This window comes from Artemia sp. Qi Xiang Cuo, chromosome 12 (genome assembly GCF_049724085.1).
Source record: "Artemia sp. Qi Xiang Cuo chromosome 12, ASM4972408v1, whole genome shotgun sequence".
NCBI classification, from domain to species: domain Eukaryota; kingdom Metazoa; phylum Arthropoda; class Branchiopoda; order Anostraca; family Artemiidae; genus Artemia; species Artemia sp. Qi Xiang Cuo.
The window spans coordinates 39,602,333-39,619,475 of NC_142805.1; the positions used below are offsets into that span (position 1 = coordinate 39,602,333).

Genomic DNA, 17,143 nt, shown 5'->3' on the forward strand with positions numbered 1-17,143 from the left:
TTTTCCTGGATACCCTAATTGACAGTCAGTTCAGTTACCTTCGCTCATAAGGACTTGTGCTTGATAGTTATTCTAACTTAGATGCTTAAATATATTTTCCGATCTCCTTCCAATTTACGATGGAGTGCCTCAGTTTTGGGGGCCATGGCCCGAGTTTTTCAGATAAATGTCCTACTTCTGCAACACACAAACACACACACACACACACGTGTGTCTGTGTGTGCGTGTGTGTCTTTGTGTGTGTGTGTGTGTGTGTGTTTGTGTGTGTGTGTGTGTGTGTGTGTGTGTGTGTGTGTGTGTGTGTGTGTGTGTGTGTGTGTGTGTGTGTTTGTGTGTGTGTGTGTGTGTGTGTGTGTGTGTGTGTGTGTGTGTGTGTGTGTGTGTGTGTGTGTGTGTGTGTGTGTGTGTGTGTGTGTGTGTGTGTGTGTGTGTGTGTGTGTGTGTGTGTGTGTGTGTGTGTGTGTGTGTGTGTGTGTGTGTGTGTGTGTGTGTGTGTGTGTGTGTGTGTGTGTGTGTGTGTGTGTGTGTGTGTGTGTGTGTGTGTGTGTGTGTGTGTGTGTGTGTGTGTGTGTGTGTGTGTGTGTGTGTGTGTGTGTGTGTGTGTGTGTGTGTGTGTGTGTGTGTGTGTGTGTGTGTGTGTGTGTGTGTGTGTGTGTGTGTGTGTGTGTGTGTGTGTGTGTGTGTGTGTGTGTGTGTGTGTGTGTGTGTGTGTGTGTGTGTGTGTGTGTGTGTGTGTGTGTGTGTGTGTGTGTGTGTGTGTGTGTGTGTGTGTGTGTGTGTGTGTGTGTGTGTGTGTGTGTGTGTGTGTGTGTGTGTGTGTGTGTGTGTGTGTGTGTGTGTGTGTGTGTGTGTGTGTGTGTGTGTGTATGTGTGTATATATGTATGTATATATATATGTATGTGTAAATGTATGTATGTATGTATGTGTGGGTGAATGTGTCCATGTGCGAGAGAGAGTGAGAGAGAGAGAGAGAGTGAGAGAGAGAGAGAATGAGAGAGTGTGTGTGTGTGTGTGAGTGTGTGTGTGTGTGTGTGTGTGTGTGTGTGGGGGGGGGTGTGTGTGTGTGGTGTGTGTGTGTGGGGGGGGGGATAAGCAACCTAGATTTTACAGATAGATGAAAATTGTTTAGGCGGTCTTATAGGACCGTCAAATAGTAATAACACGTCCCTAAGACAGTATACTGTATTAGAGATGTGTTAATACAATTTGAAAATAGCCCTATGAATATCCTGTCACGGACATCAGATGAAGCCGCTATTAATGATCTGATATTGAATTCTTCAAAGTCAAAAATTTCTAACAATTATTTTCTTCGAGTTTACTCCTTCCTTCCCTATCCCTGTTGCCCTGAAAGGCCGATTTTTAACATGAAGGGTTTTACCATCCCGTGTACCATATCGCGTGATTTGAATAACGCTGTATATTACCCATGGGCATTTTTTTTTCTACAAGCATTATCTCCCTTAGATATAACCTTTATCACTCTGCTTCAATAAGAATACTTATTTTAACCCCATTAAAACTTTCCACAGAAAGGTATACAATAATTCTTTTTTCTTTTCTAACTGACATGTTATAAAAGTGAATCCTTTTATCTTTCTTTTCCCTTTTATATTGCTATTCATTGTATAAAATTCATTTTGCTAATTTTGGTCATTCAATTCGCCTAATTTGTGTTTCCTAATTTATTCGCTTAATTTATGCTAAATTTCTTAAATTTTTGCAATGATGTATAACATATTTTGATCATAATTAGTTTTCAAGGTTTGTTTGCTATTGTGTGTTGTTTCTGAAATTCATAACTTCTACTGCTATTGCTACTACTACTAAAAACTCACCGTAGCTCCAAGCCACCTGAGGTCAACACAGCTAAGCACGCTCCTTCTCCATCCCAATCTATTCAAAGTCTCCCTCTTTACACCATCCCAGGAATTCCCATTTACCTTGAGTCTTCCTTTACATCATCCTCCCACCCCAAACGTGGAAGACCTGCCTTCTGTTTAGCCCTAGACGGTTGGCCAAAATCTCCCTAAGTCCTTTAGTATTTCACTATTTTTATTATTATTATTTTTTTTTTACATGCAATCAGAACAGTTACCATCTTCGTAACACGAATAATTTTCAGATTCGTTCAAGTTCATGTTTTAGGTCATATAGTGTGGAACATAATATCTGAATACGATTGAAGGTAATACTTATCTGACCATTAAAAAAAAAAAATGCAAACAAATTTTAGCTTCTCTCAAACAATAAGAATCTAATTCACTCAAAACTCTTGTCAAAATAAAAGCCATAAACATATGAATTTTATCTTCACTACCTCATAAAGGTTCAGGAAGATTGACTGAAAAATAAAGATTGCTACCAAATAATTATATTAAAACTTAAGCAATGCTTTTTAGCAGTTAGTCTTGTATGTCTTTTAGATATTATATTTCATGTTGCACTAAACCGCTTCTTAATATTATTGAAGTTTGAAGTATTTAGATTTAAATAAAAGTATTTACTTAAAATTTAAGATTGAAGTATTTAGGTGATGGGGAAGTATTTTTTCCTGGGATCCTTAAATCTTCATCCCGGGAGACGATTATAGCAGTGACTGGATTTATAAAAGAGGGTTTAAAAACATTTAAATAATGGGTTTCAGGCTTTTGTTTGTTGTTAGTAGTAATACCGTTTGTTTAAGTGTATGCCGGCTGTTGTCTTATATAATCATTGTAATGTTTGCGTATGGCCTAGCGGCTGAATAAATTGTCTATCTTTCAATCTATCTATTAGAATTACTTCTCACTAAATCACTTCTCCGTACACTTATTAAATTTGTACGAAGGGATAACTCAGCTCTTTATTTAACGATACACTATTGCATAAAAATCGTTTATTTTCAATTGCTTCACGGACAATTTGCTAAATTCTTGGGTCATTGTTAATTATAATTTTTTTATTGAATTCTGATAGTAGTTTACTATCTTTTGATTCAGCTCTAAGCTACCCCGTTTTTTGAAAGTTTCAGGCACCCCGTAGTTTTTGAAGTTTTTTTTAATTATATCTCTGGAAGCTTGATAAGTATTTTTCTTTCCATTTATCTTGTATTAGTTAAGACACAAATGACACCCTAGACTTTTGGTGGACTGGAAAGGAGTTGTTAATAAAACAATAATTTGTGATAATATTTATTCGTTTTAAGTTTTATTTCATAAAATTTCTGTTCGTTTTAATTTTGATATGTTGTATAAGCTAAGTTAGGTTTAAATTCACTCTTTACTTTTCGACGACAGACCATGTATTTAGCACGGGACAAATGAATGGGATATCTAATGGGGTATCGACTTAATCAGTTGGGAGGGTCATGGATAATTGTATCATAGAAAATAAAAAAAATAGCTTGAATAGTTTTAAATGGACTGTATATATGTATGGACATGAATGCATCACTGGGCGAAATTAAGAGCACTGGCAGATCTAGAGCCTGTAATTTCCTTCTCAATGAGTTGAGCTACTCTCGGATTTTTCACTCAATTATGTCTTAGCCCAACTATATAGTAATTATCAGCAAATCCTAATATATCCCCATATAGTAGTTTGAATATGTTAGAGAAGGCAGATATTTTTGAATTGAAATGCATTTCATAATGTATTTTTTTTACAGACAAAAAGATTTTGGCTTGGAGGTATACAGCCCCGTTGAACTTCTTGGGAGCTTATTAACCCCTTCATTCTTCTTAATCATTACTATTATTCAAGTGTATTATTTTCATGATGAGTTTCTTATGCTATCAGAAATTGATACAAGAAGTAGAGTTGCTGCAAATTTTAGTATGTAAGTTTGATTTTACTATTTTAATTGAAATTTAGAATAAAGAGTAGGCTTTAGAGTTGTAAAAAATGCTATTTAACAATGATAGACCTTATTTGAAAAGAATTTACAAGTGAAAATTTGGTCCGTGTAAGTAGATCAAAGTTGAGATCAGGGGAGGAGAGGGATGACCTATATCCTCAAAATTGAATTATTAGGCTCATTTTTTTTAAATTTTCCGTGAGAATTGCTTCACATGATTAAAAAGCTATGGGGAGGCTAACTTCAGGTCTTCCTTCATTGGGAGGAGAATATTTTCGCATTAAATATGAAATATAAGTACAGAGGGGTGACAGCTTCCTGTAACTCTGGGAGCGGTAGGCTATCCTTTAGTCTTAAAATATCAAAGTATTGTAATTAAAAGTTGAACTTCAGTGAAATCAGTTGGTTTAAAAGAGCCTCTTATTTAAAAACCAATCTGAACAACTCTTTATATAAAAGAAGTTCTTAAAAGAAAAGTGAGAGCTAGATTAAACCAAAGATGAGCCGAAATAAAGTCTAATAATTTTTCAGAGTAAAATTGTTAAAAATCACTATCAATAAATAAGTGAAACCCAAAACTAACAAAAATCACAATAAATAACCAAGGAAAACTCAAAACAAGCAAAATAACCATAAAGAGGAGTAGGGCTACTGCCCTCTGTGCCTTCTAAAGACCAACACGACTAGCAATTATGTAATAATTTTCACTTGTGCAATTTTGTAAGAATTCTAATATCTGTTCGTTTTGGGTTTCGTTTATTTATTGACAGTGAATTGCGGTAGTTTTATGTTTGAAAAACTATTTGACTTTAAAATTTGTGCATCTTTGGTTAAATATAGTTTTTAACGGTTGGCACTTTTAACCCCTTTTTGGTTTAGCTAGTTTATTTTCTTTTACTTTAGTGACTTTTTCGTTTTTCTCTGTCTAGATCTTGGCTGATTAGTTTAATGTTAAACACGAATTGCAACAATTTTTGATAATAGTTGTACTATAAAACTTTGGATCAATGGGCACATGGAAAAATAGTCAAATAAATGGGTTGCAAATCTGCATGATTTCGTGGGTTCTACAGGGATGACGGGTTTCTAACCCAACCATTTTACAACGTTGAATGCAGACATATATTAATGAACTATCATTCTCCATATGCCCTGAATGTTTAAACGTAGTTCACCTTCACCTTTACGCAAAATTCATTTTGATCTAGTTCAAATTTCCACTCGACATGCTCTGCCAGTTTTAACAAAGAAAAAATCGGGAGAGGACGAGCAGGTCTACCACCAAAATGAACAAAGTGAAGAGAAACAATCAAACGAATACTTCACATGCATCAATAACGTTTCAGCAACAGCTTAAGGTATTAAGTTGAAACTATCAAGGCATAAGAAGGGGATATTGTACTATATAAAAAAAAATGCAATGTGAATACCATTGCTGCTTACTACTAACACTACTACTGCTATCATTAATACTACTCCTTTTGCTCCTACTATTACTTCTGTTACGATATAGGGTATAAAGGGTATAGGGTGTAACCTAGAATAGGGTATAAAGGATACAGGGTATACCCTAGAATAGGGTATAAAGAAGAAACTTTCAGGTAAAGTTTATGTTGCTTTAAAACTAAATCCAAAGGTACTATGTATGTGCTGGTTGCCAATAAGACGTCTCAGCAAAATCTCAAGAATGACTAAGGCTATTAAGTTTGAACATTCAAGGCACTTTTACTACTTCTGTTCTTACAATTGACCTGAATCAAAAGAGTGTAAGTGATGTAGATTGTCAAAACAGCATAGGTACTATGTATTGGGAATAGTGTTAAGTTTTATTTTTCAGGAAAATTTGAGGAGGTATAAAACTAAACTAAATTACACTATGTGTGTCCAGATTTTCAAGATGGCGTATGCTATTAAAAATTGTTGAAAAATTTTATTCCAACATATAAATAGTAAGCCAAACTATTCAATTAAAAAAAAACAAAAAGATTTCTATTAAAAAATAGATTTCTATTAAAAAAAACCAAAAGATTTAATGTATTATTGTCTTTTCCAACTGGAAAGACTATGTCAATAAAAACGAACAGAACTTAATTTAAAAAACTTTTTCATAGAACAAGTTTTTCACAGAAAGACCTACATTAAACCAAAAACGATACAGTCAAATAATTTTCTAAGGGTTAGACTACCACAAACCACCATCAATAAATAAAAAAAACAAAAACAAACAGAAATTCCAATAAATAATCGAGTCAAACTAAAAACAAGCAGAAACTAACATGAGAATGGCTGACACCCCCATGCTTTTCAAAGACCAGAACATAATGCACTCTACTGAAAACAAATTACATTTTAAATTTTTTAGCTTTTTTAACTGTATTATATCCAAAATCTATAGTACTTTCAGGAATAAATAACAGTACAAGCGTATTAAAGTGTCAATCCGCAGCCATTTGTTTGTTGTTTTTTTTTTTTTCAGTAATCTTGGTTATGACAGTCTTTTTTCAATATTATGAGAAATAGAAAAATTAAGCTTGACATAAGTATTATTTTGCATTAAAATTTAAATCATATTCTGATCTTCAAAAGGCATGGGGGACGTGAGCCCTTTTTATCCTAGTTTCTGCTCGTTTTGAGTTTGAACCGATTATTCATCATAATTTCTGTCCATTTTGGTTTTCATTTATTTATTGATGGTTATTTATGGTAGTTTGTGCTTGGAAAATTATTTGACTTAATTTCTGCTTTTTTTGTTTAATTTAGCTCATTACTTTTCTTTGAAAAACTTATTTTGTGAAAAAGTCTTTTAAATTAAACTCAGTCAATACCCTGTGGTCTCAGCAACACCTTAGAGTTATTATGCGGTAAAACATCCAGGGATACGAAAATTACAACTACTTTTGGTACTATTTCAACTAATACTACAGTTGCTACTATTGAGCTAAATTAAAATTGTTTAAGTGCATCTAGGATGTCAAAATGGTTTAGGCGGTATATCTTAGGACTGGAATAGGGTATAAAATACAGATTTTCCGGGAAAGTTTATTTTGGCTTGAAATTAAATAGGTCCTATTTTCAATAGGACCTATCAGCATTATCTCCAGAATAGATGAGCGTATTAAGTTTAATATTTTAGGGATACCATTATTAGTACTGCTGCTACCCCTATCAAACTAAATAGAAGGGTTCAAGTGTATTCAGGCTGTCAAAATAACATAGATACAATGTCTTAGGAACATAAAAGGGCACTGAGTTTTATTTTCAGGGAAAGTTAAGGGGATGTACAACCAAACCAAAAGTTCAAGGTGTCTTCAGAATTTCAAAATGGCATATTTGCAGTGTCACAATAACAGCTAGTGGCGTTATGTCGGAACTTTCAGATTATATTACTGGAAATGTTGAATTAAATTAGACGCTATGTCCTTCCAAGTTTTTCATAAGGGCATGTTGCCGTATTTGTAATATCTTAGGAACGGATCAAAATATTAAGTAGAAGCTTTCAGGGCATGTTAAAGGGGATAAATAATTAAACATAGATGTTAAAACGACCTATCTGCAATAAATCTGAAATGATTCTGGGCAATAAAATCAAACTTTCAGGGAATGTTGGGATGTGTGTTAAACAAAATCAAAACGCATTATATACATACAAGTTGTCAAAGGGTGTATAAAGAGTAACTAAGGAACGGCCGATTGTATTAAATCAAATCTTTTAGAGCTATTGAAATTACTATTATTATTTCTACTAATGCTACAACAGCAACTAATACTCATGCTACTTATGAAAAGTTTTTTTTAATTCAAAACTTAGAATAAAAAATAGAGAAAAAAATCACCATCATAACCAATATTACTGAAAAAAAACAAATGAGTGCGGGTTGAACATTTAAGTTGTGTATTGATATTCACTCTTGAAAATCTTAATTAATTTTTATCTATTACTTAATAACTTTGAAAAAAAAATTTCAAATGTTTTTAGTTTTTGATAAAATATAGATTAAGGTTTTGTCTTAAGAAGGCACTGGGGCTTTACCCAACTCATCTGAATGGCTGTTTCTGCTTGTTTTGAGTTTATCTATTGGAATTTCTGTTTGTTTTGAGTTTACCTTATTCATTGATGGCGATTTATGGTATTTTTAGGCGGGTAAAATCTTTTGACTTGATTTTTGCTTATCTTTGCGTCAACGTAGCTCTTTACTTCTCTTTAAAAGACTCCTTTAGTGAAGACATATTTTTTTGTTTAAGCAATAGTAGATAGACCCCACTTTCCTCTTAACATAGGTAGCAACATTGCGCTGCCTATGATTTTCAGCTTAGGTATGTTAACGTTCACCGCGATATTAAAAATAACCAAGGAAAATATATTTTTTTTAGAATAAAAGTAAAAGGTAATACGGGAATTTAAAACGGACAGGAACTATCCTTTATATGAGGAGGCTACCTCTTTTCTTAATATTTCTACCTGTTATGTTGAAAGTCAATCTATTTCTTCCAATTGTTCAAGACTCTAGCAAATACTCTAGCAAAGAAAAAATATAGTAAAAAGTTTCTTTTTTATATACTACAAAGTCTAAAAATGGAAAACCTCGCTGATTTAAATTTGCTTTAAAACAGAATGCTTTTTCAAACAGAATGTCTGGGAATTACTCTGATCGGTAATCTACTTAATTGCGATTACCGAATGGATGTTTGTCCTTGACTTTTAGATGCTATCAGTGAATAACAAGCCAAGCACTATTGTAAATAGCAGACAATTGAGGGGTGATCCCCCCAAAAATAATTTCATTTGTTTTGTGTTTCGTTGTCACTGTTTTGATGAAGTCATGATTTCAATGGAGATTTTGCTACCGTCTCTTAAAACCATAGTGAAGAAAATTGGCCCACGGTATAGGCGAAAAGAACGATGGCGCGTTTATTTGTCGAAAAGTTTTACCAAAGGAATAAAAAAAACTCTTCTAAAAATAGAAACCTCTATCCGACTGAACAATTTTATTTTGTTGTCAATTTTATTATAAAGTCGAAGTAGACATTTCATAATATGCATTTCGCGTGTGCTTCTGATGAATAAATCAAATTGCGGCTGAATTAAAAAAAAAAATTCCCATAAATCAACTTTTGCGCTCTAAGGATGCAAAAATAATTTCAATATGAGACCCTCGAAACAGGGCCGTATCCAGGATTTTTGTTCAGGGGGGTTTTACTAATTTTTAACTTTTTTTTGGGGGGGGGGGGTACTAATTTTTGACTCAGTTTTCGACTAATTTTACTGATTTTTAGTTAGGTTTGACTAATTTTCGACTTATTCTCGAGTCGGTCAAAAATTTTGGGAGGGGTTCAAACCGGGACACCCCCCCCTGGATACGGCCTTGCCTCGAAATACTTTAATGTGATCATCCCCACCATCCTTTATGCTATGCACCTTGATATGCAGCAGTCCACATCAAGAACCATCACATTTATATAGCTCGCAGGTAGTGAGTAGAAAATATATCTACCAGATTAAAAAAGAAAATAAAATGAGTTTTTTTAATTCTTGACAGCAGCAAACTTATGCTACAATTTTGAAAGGAATGGCTTTCAATACCTCTTTGGAAATGATTTTAAAATAGTATTAAGCAGTAAAGATACATAAGATCAGCTTATTCGGCAAAAAATATACGTATTTCTAAAAGCTAATATTGAAGCTAAGTTAAATAGTGATATAATTATGTTACATTTTTATAATAGGGCGTTTGGGAACATATTTCAAATGGGGAGTAGTCACCTTCTTATCAACGACGATGAATTAAGCAGTGAAGATTCCAATCTTGAAAAAGAAGATGCATCAACAAAACTTGGACAGGAAAAACCAACACTACTTGAATTCTTTACTTTTGAGGAACTAAAAGGTTTTAAGTTTTGCTTCAATATATGATTGAGTATTTTGTGTGTTCTATTAAGTCCTATGTAAGTATGTCCTATACCCAGCACGAGCTCCATTATAGGCTATAGGCTACCTTTATTGACACACATTTCTGCTTTGGGTAAAAAAATGGAGCAGTTCATATAATTGACCTATAAATAAAGTAAACTTAACCCACTATGTCATTTTTTATGCTGTTTCTGAATATAATAACGGCTTTTCTCGCAAATTCAATTTTAAGTACTTTTAGGGACCTTGAAAATAATAACTTCTTTCTATATATTTTGGATATGAAAATGGGTTAAAACATTTGTTTCAAGCTTAGTATTTTATTATCTTTTTTTGTATAAGTTTCATAATTTAAAAAACATTGATTGGTCAAGATTAAAGCTGAATACAATCATTCAAAATAATTCTGTATTAAATTATTCCGTATATGAAAGGGGCTGTCCCCTTCTCAACGCCTCGCTCTTTACGCTAAAGTTTTTCATTGTTTAAAAAAATAGAGTTGTGAGAAAGTCAAACTTTAACGTAAAGAGCGAGGCGTTGAGGAGGGGACAGCCCCTTTCATATACGGAATAATTTCTGTTCGTTTTAAGTTTTAACGTCGTTCCTTACTTTCAGTTAAAAAAACTTGTTTTTTTTATTTAATTTTTGAACGTTTTTGAATTAATGCAGGTTTTGATTTTGGCTCACCGTATATGAATAATTAAAAAAAAAATTGAATATTAGTTTTACTTTTATTTGGTTAAATGGCTTTCTCGAAACCTGTTTAATTTTCTTTACGAGCGTTTTTATTAGTAATAAATATACCTAACTTACGAATTAACTTACGTAACCAACCTCTATATTCTTATATTTTTAATACGTTTATTAGAGGGTTCGCCCCCTAGTCAATACCTTGCTCTTTACGCTAAAGTCCGAATTTTGTTCCAATTCTTTAAAAATGACCCCTTAATCACAAATGCCGTTAATTAGAATAAATAGCACTTATGAAAGTCCTAAATAATCTTTGGCTTAAAGAGCGAGGTATTGACTAGGGGATGAACCCAATCATATATGTAATGATTTCTGTCGTTTTAAGTTTTGATGTTGCTCCTTACTTTCAGTTAAAAAACTTGTTTTTTTATATATAATATCTTATCTTTATTTAAATAATGCTGGGAAATCCGGCGCCACCTTCATAGCAATGTCCCTTCTCCCATGAAAACTTAGTTCATGATAATATTCTCCCACATAACCCCCGACCCACTCTCCCCCCTAACTACCAGAAAAAATCCCCTCTCAAAACGTTTGTATACTTCCCAATAACCAATACTAGGCTATATGTTAACTTTGAGTAATGTTTATAACTTTCAGCCGTCCCCCCGGGGACTTCGGGGAATTAAGTCATTCTAAAAGACATAGTTATAATATTTTTCACCATGCTAAACAAAATGGCTATCTCAAAATTTTCATCGGGTGACTTAGGGAAAAAATTAGCGTGGGAGGGGGCCTAGTTGCCCTCCATTTTTCGGGTCACTTAAAAATGGCACTAGAACTTTTAATTTCCGTTCGAATGAGCCCTCCCACGATATTCTAGAACAACTGGGTCGATACGATCACCCCTGGGAAAAAAAAACAAAAAAAACAAAAAAATAAACACGCATCCGTGATCTTTCTTATGGCAAAAAATACAAAATTCCACATTTTTGCAGATAGGAGCTTGAAAACTCCGCAGTAGGGTTCCCTGATATGCTGAATATGATGGTGTGACTTTTGTTAAGGTTCTATAAATTTTAGGGAAAATCAGCCCCTTTTTTCGAAAATCAGCCAAATTTCGCGTAACTTTTGATAGGTAGGACTAAACTTGATGAAACCTATATATTTGAGATAAGCATTAAAATCTGATTCTTGTGATGTATCTATTGGCATCAAAATTCCGTTTTGTAGAGTTTCGATTACCATGTTGCCGGGTCGCTCCTTACTTACAGTTCGTTACCACGAACTATTTGATAGGAAATTTTAAACCAATGTTTAAACCCCTTTTATACCCAAAAACCATATAAAGAAATTACCATTTTCGAGGGTCCAAAAAAGGCTTAAAATTGAATTTGCGAGAAAAGCGATTATTGTATTCAGAAAGAACATAAAAATAGCGCCAAGTGGTATCTTCACTTTATTCGTAGGACATTTATATAAACTGAAACTCAAATAGAAATAATAGTTATCATTCCTGAATCAGATTATAAATGGCGATACTTTCTCTCTAGACTGTTTTTCTTTTACTGCGTTTTCAAATTTTTGGTTGCTCTGGACCGTGGCTCATTCTGTATTAGATTGCAGCTATCTTTGCCATCATGATATATCATACGCAGGATAATGTCTTGAACCTTTTTCTAGCAAGCCGTAGTAAAGAGCGAACCATTTTGCGATCCTTTTTACCCAAGCCCATTTTTAAAGTAACAACTAACAACAAGAATCTTCTAATAAGTCTAATATAAAATACATAATTTAATGCTTAATTAGAAGCTGACAAACAACGTATACTTCTTATTCTTTATGGGTATTTACAGATTCTTCTTTCTCCTCTGTCCCACTTCTAAGGCGTATTCATCTAAGAGAGAAAAGGTTCGATCGCTCAAAGCAGTGTTATTTGGTGTAGATAAATTTTTTAGGTACTTGGTTTATGGCATCCATCAAACAATTCGTGGTAACGAAGTGTAAGTAAAAAGCGACCTGGCTCAATAGTAACCGAAACTCTAAAAAACAGGATTTTGATACCAATAGATAAATCAAAGGAATCGAAGTTTATCGCTGATTTCAAATATATAAGTTTTAATAAGTAGCTTTATCCATCAAAGGTTACGAGCCTGATAAAATTCGCCTGATTTTTGAAAAAAAAGAAACACCCCCTAAAAGTCATAGAATCTTAATAAGAATCAGCATCAGATTCAGTATATCAGAGTACCCTTCTGTAGAAGTTTCAAGCGCCTATCTGAAAAAATGTCTAATTTTGTATTTTCTGCCAGAAGAGAGGTCAAGGATGCGTGTTTATTTGTTTTTTTTTTCAGAGGTGATTGTATCGACCCAGAGGTCATAAAAAGTCGTGAGAGGGGATATTCAAACGAAAATTACAAGTTCTAGCGCCCTTTTTAAGTGACCAAAAGAATCGGAGGACAACTAGAGCCCCTCCCACGTCCCTTTTTTCTCAAGATCGTCCGACAAGATTTTTAGACAGCCATTTTGTTCGGCATAGTTGAAAGGCCAAATAACTATCCCTTCAGGGATATCATGACCCTCTCACAGCCCCGAGGAAAGGTCTTTAAGTTAAAAAATTTGCCCATTGTGCACGTATAGTATTTGTTATTGGGAAGTATGCTTATGTTTTTTTTTGAGGGGGGGGGAGGGGGAAGGGTGGGGGATTTTCCTTGGGGACAATTTTACATGGGGAGGGAAGTTTCCAGAGGGTAATTTTTTCAGGGGAAATTTTATACTGGGGGAATTTGCCAGAATTCCTGTAAGAAATTCTTATTCATATGAATTTATATGTTTTATAATTTATAATTTATATACATATTCTTATGTCTTGCTTTCTCATTGCCGACTAAATTTTACTCAATTTTGTGGAGAGGTTAAGGGTGATTCTCCAGGGGTAAATTTTCACTAGGATTGAATTATCTAGAGAAATACATCCTTGGAGAGGATGGCTTTTTCCGTGGAGGAGTAGCACGACTTCGTTGCATTATTTAAAAAAAGATCAGAAAAAAACAAGTTTTTTCAACTGAAAGTAAGGAGCAACATTAAAACTTAAAACAAACAGGAATTATTACGTATGTGCGGGGGGTTACTCCTCCACAGCACTTCACTCTTTACGCTGAAGTTTGAATTCTGTCCCAATTCTTTAAGAACGACTCCTGAAACAATATGTTCGTTTAATTCGAACAATGAGAAGCTTTTTTTGAAACCACTAAAAAAACTTTAGCGTAAAGTAGCGAGGTTTTGTGGAGGAATAATAACTCTCATATACGTAACAATTTCTGTTTGTTTTAGATTTTGCTCCTTACTTTCAGTTGTAAAAAAACTTCTTTTTTAAAATTTAGTTGACCTAATAAATCTATAAGAAGTAAGTAGAAAGGGAGGTCCGACTCCCGTACCGACCATGTGGTTTATAGCTTTCTCACCGAGAATAAAAAAGCATAATTTGTCTCACTTGAAAAAACATGAATTTTCTCACTTTTATTGATGTTTTCTAGGACGTTTATTTGTGCCGTTCAATTTATTTGTTGTTTTTATCGGATGTCGACAGCAATTTATGTCTGTTTTATGGTTTTTGTCTGTGAGAATGAAAAAACAGGAACTTTCTCACTTTAATGGATGTCAACAGCAATTTATGTCTGTTTTATGGTTTTTGTCAGTGAGAATGGAAAAACATGAATTTTCTCACTTTGATGGATGTTTTCTTGGACGGTTATGTGTGTTGGTCAATTTATTTGATGTTTTTCTCGGATGTCAACAGTAATTCATGTCTGTCTTATGGTTTTTGTCAGTGAGAATGAAAAAACAGGAAATTTCTCACTTTAATGGATGTCAACAGCAATTTATGTCTGTTTTATGGTTTTTGTCAGTGAGAATGGAAAAACAGGAACTTTCTCACTTTGATGGATTATTGAGTCTAACGGGGACAGGGTTTTTGCCATTGCCTCGGAAACAATTGTACTGGTCGAACTCCAAAAGATATTAATAACCAAACGCCATGGAAACAATTCTCAAAGAAACATCTTAGCGATGAATTGTTTAATCAAATTGTTTACGGGCAAAGTTTAATAATGTCTGACAGGTACTTTTCCACGAATAGATCCAAGTCATTTATGTCTTTGCCTCGGAAATAATTCTACTGGTCGAACTCCAAAAAATATTAATAACCAAACGCCATGGAAACAATTCTCCAAGAAACATCTTAGTGATGAATAGATTTAGCGCGGGAATCAGGTTTCTGAGTAATTTGAAATGTGACAGCGCAGAGATGCCAAAAAACAAAAGGAACGAGCTGAAATTACGTTTAGGGGTTATTTGGGCGAAACCGTTTTAGACATTTTATGGAATTATTTCGGCGAAACAGTTAGAGACATTTTAAAAGATGATTTTAAAAGATGATTTTAGAAGAGGATTTGAGGGTGAAACTCTGTGATCGTTATAATACACAAGTTGTATTTGAACAGTGTCGTGAGGTCCCCTACCCCAACCCCACGGGTTCTCATACCCCACCCCAACCCCGAAGGAAGCCCCCGATCCTCAAAGGTCCCACAGGCTCCCAAAGGGTCCCCGGACCCCCAATGTTATGTTATGTTATGTTATGTTATGCTATGTTATGTTATGTTATGGTATACTATGTTATGTTGTGTTATGCTATGCTATGTTATGTTATGTTATGTTATGCTATGCAATTTTATGCTATGCTATGTTATGTTAGGTTATGCTATGTTATGCTATTCTATGCTATGTTTTGCAGTGTTATACTATGCTATGCTGTGTAATTTTATGTTATGCTTGGTTATGTTATGTTATGCTATGCTACACTATTCTATGTTATGGTATGCTATGCTTCGCTATGTTATATTATATTATGTTATGTTATTTAATGTTATGTTATGTTATGTTATGTTATGTTATACCTTTCAAAAGACATTTCAGAGCAAGTTCCTTTCTTAATGTCCCTTCTAAACCCATTTTCTAACTTGAAGTACTCATCCTTTTCACCACAACCTTCACAGTTACATTCTCTTGATTTTCCAAAATTCATTTTGAATTTCTTTCATTTAAATGCAAGAGTTAGAATATTTCAGTAGTGGTTTGTTATAGTTTACCATGTCATAGTTACATTCTCTTAATTTTTCAAAGTTCATTTTGAATTTATATCATTGAAATGCAAGAGTTGGAATATATCAGTAGCTTTTTGTTATGATTCAATTTGTAACAGTTACATTCTCTTTCTGTTCCAAAGTTCATTTTGGATTTCTTTCCTTAAAATGCAGGAGTTGGATTATTTCAGTAAGGTTTTGTTGTGGTTTACCTTGTCACAGATACATTCTCTTGATTTTTCAAAGTTCATTTTGGTTTTCTTTCATTGAAATGCAAGAGTCGGAATATTTCAGTAGTGTTTTTTTGCGGTTTACCTTGTCACAGATACATTCTCATGATTTTTCAAAGTTCATTTTGGTTTCCTTCATTGAATTGCAAGAGTTGGAATATTTCAGTAGTGTTCTGTCGTTGTTTACCATGTCACAGATACATTCTCTTAATTTTTCGAAGTTCATTTGAATTTATTTCGTTGAAATGTGAAAGTTGGATTATTTCAGTAGTGTTTTGTTATGGTTTACCTTGTCACAGTTACATTTTATTAATTTTTCGAAGTTCATTTTGAATTTCTTTCATTGAAATGCAGGAGTTGAAATATTTCAGTAGTGTTTTGTCATGGTTTACCCTGTCACAGTTACATTCTATTGATTTTTCAAAGTTCATTACGAATTTTTTTCATTGAAATGCAAGAGTTGGAATATTTCAGTAGTGCTTTGTCATGGTTAACCTTGTGACAATTACATTCTCTTGATTTTTCATAGTTCATTTGAATTTCTTTCATTTAAATACAAGAGATGGATTATTTCAGTAGTGTTTTGTTATGGTTTACCTTGTCACAGTTACATTTTCTTGATTTTTCAAAGTTTATTTTGAATTTCTTTCATTGGATTGCAAGAGTTGGAATATTTCAGTAGCGTTTTGTTGTGTTTTACATTGTGACAGATACATTCTCTTTATTTCTCATAGTTCATTTTGCTTTATTTCATTGAACTGCAAGAGTTGGAATATTTCAGTAGTGTTCTGTCGTGGTTAGCCATATCACAGATACATTCCCTTGAGTTTTCAAAGTTCATTAGAATTTATTTCGTTTAAATGTGAGAGTTGGATTATTTCAGTAGTGTTTTGTTGTGCTTTACCGTGTCACAGTTACATTCTATTAATTTTTCAAAGTTCATTTTGAATTTCTTTCGTTGAAATGCAGGATTTGGAATATTTCAGTAGTGCTTTGTCATGGTTTACCTTGTCACAATTACATTCTATTGATTTTTCAAAGTTCATTTTGGTTTTCTTTCATTGAATTGCAAGAGTTGGAATATTTCAGTAGTGCTTTGTCATGGTTTACCTTGTCACAATTACATTCTTTTGATTTTTCAAAGTTCATTTGAATTTCTTTCATTGAAATGCAAGGGTTGGAATATTTCAGTAGTGTTCTGTCGGGGTTTACCATGTCACAGTTACATTCTCTTAATTTTTCAAAGTTCATTTTGAATTTCTTTCGTTGAAATGCAAGAGTTAGAATATTTCAGTAATGTTTTGTTGTGGTTTACCTTGTTACAGTTAGATTCTC

General features: G+C 33.5%; 1 protein-coding gene across 1 annotated transcript in view; it reads left to right on the forward strand.

Annotated features, from left to right (window-relative positions):
- Positions 1-17,143, forward strand: part of LOC148946102 (piezo-type mechanosensitive ion channel component-like) — a 174,136-nt gene that overhangs the window by 107,518 nt on the left and 49,475 nt on the right. The window contains exons 11-12 of the mRNA XM_089097608.1: positions 3,651-3,821; positions 9,564-9,724. Coding sequence (XP_088953734.1) covers positions 3,651-3,821; positions 9,564-9,724 — 332 coding nt within the window. The remainder of the gene's footprint in view (positions 1-3,650; positions 3,822-9,563; positions 9,725-17,143) is intronic.